General features: G+C 47.4%; 1 protein-coding gene across 3 annotated transcripts in view; it reads right to left on the bottom strand.

Annotated features, from left to right (window-relative positions):
• Positions 1-899: 899 nt before the first annotated feature.
• The window catches only part of DYNLL1 (dynein light chain LC8-type 1), a 39,119-nt gene continuing 33,003 nt past the window's right edge, over positions 900-7,015 (bottom strand). For 2 of the 3 annotated variants that reach the window (XM_068563165.1, XM_068563167.1), the window contains exons 2-3: positions 2,755-2,892; positions 900-1,218 (exon numbers count right to left, since the gene is read on the bottom strand). In XM_068563165.1, the coding sequence (XP_068419266.1) occupies positions 1,081-1,218; positions 2,755-2,886 (270 nt within the window). In that variant the 5' untranslated portion in view covers positions 2,887-2,892 and the 3' untranslated portion in view covers positions 900-1,080. Of the gene's footprint in view, positions 1,219-2,754; positions 2,893-3,104; positions 3,243-7,015 lie in introns of those variants that run through there. The other variant, XM_068563166.1, reaches the window with a different exon arrangement.

Genomic DNA, 7,015 nt, shown 5'->3' with positions numbered 1-7,015 from the left:
AACAAAAAGGCTTACCTCATGTGAACACTGAAAACAAAGGGGAACTTAAAAGCCAGGACCTTCCTGGCAGCTTCCCAGGATGGGCGTGGGTTGTTTCAGCCTCTGGAATATTTCCCATCTACAAAACCCAAGTCTGCCGTATTCGCTTTTATTCATAGAAAAGATTTGTCTTCCTAAAATTGATAGCAGGAAACCTTTAATGAAGTTTACTTATCCAGTTTTAATTGGGTCTTTTAATGAAAGCTTCAATTCACATGTGAACACAGCTAGTTAAAGCACAGCACAGCAGGCTTATAAGTTTAAATTCCTGCAGACTTTATTAGAATCACATGGAGGGCTGCCTCAAAGTTTTCCCTTTTAAGACCACCTTTAATCTTTAGAGTATACTTTGGCCAAGGCAGGGGAGGGGAAATTAGTCTAGAGCCCAACTTTCTTATTAGCTTTTTTCCATTTTACAACCATGGAACTACTATACATTCATCACCACTTGAGGCCTAAGGCCCAGAACACTCTATAGCAGTATCTTTTAACAAAATGAGCACTTAAGGAAAGCATCAGATTAGGAGTAAGAGTTAATTCAGTAGTTTCTCTGCCATGCATTTCTCAACATGCACTTCTGAGTAGTATTCTTCCATGCGTAACAGTAGCAGGATGGGCAAGAATGAAACTCAAGAGCGTTGAATAGGCTAGTCTATTATATCCCACAGAAACTTCAAGGAATCACCCCCACCAAGCTACCCAAGATCAAACAATAGGCCATCTTTAACCCTAGATTATTTGAACAAATCGTTATTAACGCACACTTCTCCAACACATTTATTTCTTTAAAGGAATGGATTTTGAAGAGAAAAAACATGGGGCAGAGAGGTATGGAATAGAAAATAAATACAAATGTAAGCTGTTTTGCTAATTGCTTTATAACCACAACAAACTAGTACAGAGAATGCCCTGTACAAAACAACACAATAAAGATCGAGGTGTTCCCTTAGGCAAGGCTGAAGGTTTCAGTCTCTGGTATTTGGATAGGCTGCAGTCCTTGTTTTTGGATGGATCACTGCGTGTGTAGCACAGTCCATGCTTTTAACCAGATTTAAACAGGAGAATGGCCACTTGGCCCAGGTAGAAGTAGATGAAGTGTTTGGTTTCATGTGTCACATAACTACCGAAGTTCCTCCCCACGATGCAGTGCCAGGTGGGGTTGTACTTCTTGTCAAACTCCTGGGGGAAGGGGAGGAGAAAAAGAACACAGAATTTTAGTGCTAAACCAGAGGTCAGAGTTTGCCTCCTAGATAAGCAGAGCAGAAAGAAGGAACGTCAGCATCTGCAAATTCTTAGAATGAAAGAATGTTCCTCAGCTCCAAATCGCCTACATGGTGCATTAATGCAAACATACTTGCAATCTGAGCTAAGCTGGGAATGGGGGCTGGCGAGGTAAAAGTCAGAAAGGGTAGCCTCAGAGACAGAGCGCTTTGTTATCATGGCAATTACACCTTCATAACTTCTAGAATATTCTTACTCATTAACAGCAGGTGATATTAGTTCTAGTTTATCCTCTAGTTTTTAAACAGAGCCAAACTATCCTCCTACTGTACGACATGCACCTACAAAAGCCAAGAAAACAGTAAATATTTAGCTCAAAATACCCCCATTATAACTCATTTCAGTATTATTGAAAACAAAAGACTTCCAAAAGAACAAAGCCTGAATGAGCTTCTAAACCACTGTGGATCAAAATTTAAACGGACAAGACACTTGGCACTCCACTGTCCCTATAAAAAGAATGCTGGAAGCAGAACCTGACAGCTACCTGGGCAAATTTTATCTTTACTGTCAATAGCCCTTCTTCCCACATCTATCCTGATAGTGCTCATCTACCACCTGGTCCTCAAGGAGAGCAAATTGCAGTAACAACTTTTCCCTATTTTCCCCACCCCCAGAGGCTCTAGGCTTCACTGGGTAGCTCTAGGCAGGGGCCAAAGCTAGTCCTTCTCTATGAAAGTACTACAAGTCTCTGGTGAATTAAGCAAAATTTGGCTACTATTGTATTGTACACAGCAAGAACGTCTTTTAGATTAAGGGGAATAAAATTCTTACAAACTAGACCAACGCACTGCTGCTGCCTTTGTCAAAAAGGTATTTATTTCTGCTCCATCTTAAGTCTTTCATCTTCTCATTCTCGACTGGAACCCTCCCACGGCTTAGGCTGCCAGCTTCCTTCCCTTCTAGAAAACATAGCTCGAGAAGTTGGCAGGCCTGCCAGCTTTCTACAGACTGCCATTTACCAATCCCCCAACCTAGTACCCAGCCATCACTACCACCCACTTTCCCTCAACTGCCGACTGACTCCCCACTGAAGGCTGGCAAGATCTCCCTTCGGCCCTGCTGGAAACACCCACGCAGCTCCCCCCTCTCGAGCACCCAGATGGATCCTGGGCGCAGCAATCATGCAGAAGGGGGAACCGCTGCTGCCTGATCCTAGAAACCGTTACTAGGTGGCGCTTTCCCCGTGGAGCTGGGTAATTAAAAAAAAAAAAAAAAAAACTTCGAGCGCTGAGGGGCCGATCTTCAAGAGAAGCGCAAAATTCATTTGCGTCCTTTTCTGGAAACCTCTACACCCGCGCTACTTTGCGTGCCCCCCCCAAGTATCTCTGCCATTGCTCGGGGGACGCAGGATCGAGGAGAAGGAACTAAGTTGTGACTCGCCCCAGCTGAGCGCAAACCGCCCGAAACCCCACGCCCGCGCCCTGTCCTCACCTTCTTGATATGGGCCGCAATGTCCTTCTCTATATTATACTTCTCCAATGCCTGAGTAGCACACTCCACCGAGTCTTGTTGCATCTCCTCCGACATATCGGCATTTTTGATCACGGCCTTTCGGTCACACATGGTTACCTGGGGGGCGAGGCCCGGGCAAAGGGTGAGGAGTTGGGGTATGGGCTGCGCCTGCGAGGCGCCAGCTTCCCCGGGCCGCTCCGCCCGCCCCATGCCACCCCGGGACGACCCCCCACCCCACTTCTCAGGAAGCGCGGGCCGCGCGGACCGAACGGCGGGATAAGTCCGGCAGGGGACGAAGCCAGATAGTGGAACCCCCCCGAGTCTCTCACCAAAGAGCAGGGGCTGGCCGACTGCAACGGTCTCCTGGGGGAGGGGCTGGCGAGGCTCAGACCCGTCGAGGCAAGCGGTCCCGACTAAAGCCGTGGCGCATCTATGGAGCCCCACGCCACCCGCCGCCGCCTAGTACCTAAGCCCCGCCCTGCTCCCGCCGGCCCCGCCCCTCACCGAACGTCCCTATTGGCTTGACACAGCCCCCAGAACTCTCCCATTGGCCCATGGACTCAATGGTTCCCTCAGGATCTTTCTCCCGCATTTTGTTGCAGACCACAATGCACCGCTCTCGGCGTCGGTTGCCCCGGCAATGGGCCGCACGAGATGAGGCCAAACACCCCGAAGGTGGTGCTGGGGTGGGGTCGCGAGGACCGCCCAGCGGCTAGAGAGGTGCGAAGGAAGCTTCCGCCCAGGTCAAGAGAAGTGATTCCAAATTTACGGAGGTTGTCGCAGAGTGTGTTCTCGAATAAGGATTGTCTTTGGAAGTTGGTTATCCTACGTCCCTTCCTCCCATCCCAGGTCGGAAGGATTTACCCTTTCTGAGGTAGCCAATCGCTTCACTAGAAGGGTATCTCTTAAGCAGGGCTGGCTTCGTGGGCAAGTGATCCGTGCAGTCGCAGAAGAGGAGCACCAGGGTTTGGTTTAATGCTCTGCTGTCTCATTTTTGAAATTCGTTTTTTTTTTTAAACAAGGGACGCCACATTTTCATATTGCATTGGGCCATGCAAATTATGCAGCCGGACCTCCTCTGAAATATGGGAGTGGGGGTGTCGGAGGTCCTCAGAAATGGGAGAGGGTTTCCTTATGAATTAAGAGATTATCCCCGAGAGTGGGGTCTCCCTGCTGGGCAATGCAGACCTCATTTAAGGGGGTGGGGGGCCCTCCGGGTGGATTTGGGAGTGCTGATCCCGGTGGTGTGTGTCCAGGGTGGGGCTTCTTGCTCAGATGAGGCAGTCTTTCCTGTGTGGGAGTTTCTTGGTGGGGATTTACCTCTAGGGCGGAGGTGCCCTAATGAATAGAATGGCATCCCTCAGAGGTATTTCCTCTGGTTTAGGGAGACTAACCACTAAGTGGTTAAAAAAGCAAGGACTTGGGGTGGGGTTGGGGAGCAGGATCAGATCTGGATTTAAATATTTAAATCCTAGCCCTGTCATTTTACTAGCTGTTTGAACCTCAGTTTTCTAATCTGAGGGATTAGAAAACAAATCTAATTAGAAAACTAATTTAGTAAAGGGACTAAATATAAAAGGAAACCACTTCATAGGCATGTTGAGAGTATTAAATAAACTAATGCATTTGAAGTTCTCAGCACAACTTGTGGCACATAGTAAGGGCTGGAAGAATCTTACCGATAGCTGTCAATTTATGGAACTGTCCCAAGAGTCATGGCAAGGTTTTGAACAACCAACCCTTAAATGCCTAAAATGTGTTTTTGAACTTCCATAAACAAGTTATCAGTTTAATCATGTAACCAGAAGCTTTCTGTTTACATTTCTGCCCGTTTCTACTTGACCACCCACTCTCATTAATCCAGAGCCCCTTACAATTTGATCAGAGGCTCACAATGCCAAAGAGAAACCAGCTGGGAATAATGAGAAACTCGGGTACAACATATGCATATCAATTAAATCAAATTAAGAGACTTTTCCCAGTTTCAGGTTTCCAGTGGTGGGATTATGGGTTGGAGGAGTTAAAGTAGTTCTACACGGAGTCGCTGTTGGGGAAGAAGTTGGATTGGCAACAGGAGTGAGTCTGGGTTAGTGCGTCTACCTGACTTGGATGTATGATTCAGAGCTATGGAATCTAATGATGATGCCAGAACCTGAATCTATCTTGGGGGCCTTTACTTTTCATGTATATAGTTTTTTTTTTTTTTTTTAAACAGTTTTTTTTTTTTTTTTTAATTTTATAGCTACTTTATTTATTTATTTATTTTTGGCTGTGTTGGGTCTTCGGTTCGTGCGAGGGCTTTCTCTAGTTGCGGCAAGCGGGGGCCACGCTTCATCGCGGTGCGCGGGCCTTTCACTATCGCGGCCCCTCCCGTTGCGGGGCACAGGCTCCAGACGCGCAGGCTCAGTAGTTGTGGCTCACGGGCCCAGCTGCTCCGTGGCATGTGGGATCTTCCCAGACCAGGGCTCGAACCCGTGTCCCCTGCATTAGCAGGCAGATTCTCAACCACTGCGCCACCAGGGAAGCCCCATGTATATAGTTTTAAACCCTCTGATCTATGGCTTGGCCAGCTTCTCCTTGTTTGAACAGAAGGAGCTGAGAGTCGTTAAAGGGGATGAGGTCATAAGAACAGCAGCTGTGTATTGAGTGGTTGCCTATCACCAAGTGCTTGGCATTTACTCAGTTGCTCCTCACAACAGCTGTGCCTGGGACCCTTTTCCTCCCATCTCCCTCCTGGCATAACTTCTGCTCATTTAGATTTGAGCTCAGATGCCTCCTTCCCTAAAGAATCATCTCTACTTACCCCCTACCACCACACTTCAGTTACTCTCTACTGAAGTAACTTTTTTATTTCCTCCATTGTACTTGCCTCATTTATTCCTTCAGAATAAATTCACATGAATTATCTCATGTATTTATTTGCTCAGTTATTGTCTATCTGTCCCTGCCTGTCTTCATCACTGCTGCATCTTCATCATCGAATTCAGCGTCTGCCACATAGCATGCACTGACTTAGATATGCATTGAATTAAGAATTCCAGGTCTTATATCCCCATTTTACAGATTAGGAAATTGACTTTCACAAGGTCAAGCTGTTAATAAAGGAATAAATTCCAGGTCTGGATGACCCTAAAGGCCATTCTCTTAACTTCAATATTACTTTAATACATTTAGCTGAGGAAACAGTGTGCCTTTTTCTTATTAATAACTTTGAAGAAAAGGAGTTTGAAATGGGACGATGTTAAGGTTTTCTAACAGATATGAGGATTTTGCTCGATAAATGCCTGTAGGTTTTTCTCCATTTGTAGCACCTGCCTTCCCGAGCATCTTCTGTGTTTACTGCTCATCTCAACCAGCTCTTGACCCTAATTATTTTCTTTAAAAGTGAAGGAAGAGGGACTTCCCTGGTGGTCCAGTGGGTAAGACTCCACGCTCCCAATGCAGGGGGCCTAGGTTTGATACCTGATCGGGGAACAAGGTCCCGCATGCAGACGGCAACCAAGAAGTCCACATGCCACAACGAAGATCCCACACACAGCAACTAAGACCCGGCACAGCATAAATAAATAAATAAATAAAAATTTTTTAAAAAAAAGTGGGACTTCCCTGGTGGCGCAGTGGTTAAGAATCTGTCTGCCAATGCAGGGGACATGGGTTCGATCCCTGGTCTGGGAAGATCCCACATGCCATGGAACAACTAAGCCCCTGCGCCACAACTACTGAGCCTGCAAGCCTAGAGCCCATGCTCCGCAACAAAAAGAAGCCACCGCAATGAGAAGCCCGCACACCGCAGCGAAGGGTAGCCCCCACTCATCGCAACTAGAGAAAGCCCGCACGCAGCAACGAAGACCCAACGCAGCCAAAAATAAATAAATAAATATTTAAAAAGTGAAGGAAGAGCACTATCAAAAACCCATGCTGGGACTTCCCTAGTGGTCCACAGGTTAAGACTTCGTGTTCCCAGGCTTCCCCGGTGGCGCAGTGGTTAAGAATCGCCTGCCAATGCAGGGAACACAGGTCCGAGCCCTGGTCCAGGAAGATCCCACATGCCACAGAGCAACTAAGCCCGTGCGACACAACTACTGAGCCTGCGCTCTAGAGCCTATGAGCCACAAGTACTGAGCCCACGTGCCACAACTACTGAAGCCCGCACGCCTAGAGCCCGTGCTCCACGACAAGAGAAGCCACTGCAATGAGAAGCCCGTGCACCACAACAAAGAGCAGCCCCTGCTCGCAGCAA

Source organism: Eschrichtius robustus, chromosome 14 (assembly GCF_028021215.1).
Source record: "Eschrichtius robustus isolate mEscRob2 chromosome 14, mEscRob2.pri, whole genome shotgun sequence".
NCBI lineage: Eukaryota > Metazoa > Chordata > Mammalia > Artiodactyla > Eschrichtiidae > Eschrichtius > Eschrichtius robustus.
Note: the sequence above shows the minus strand (reverse complement) of the source record. Positions and strands in the feature narration are given on the sequence as shown.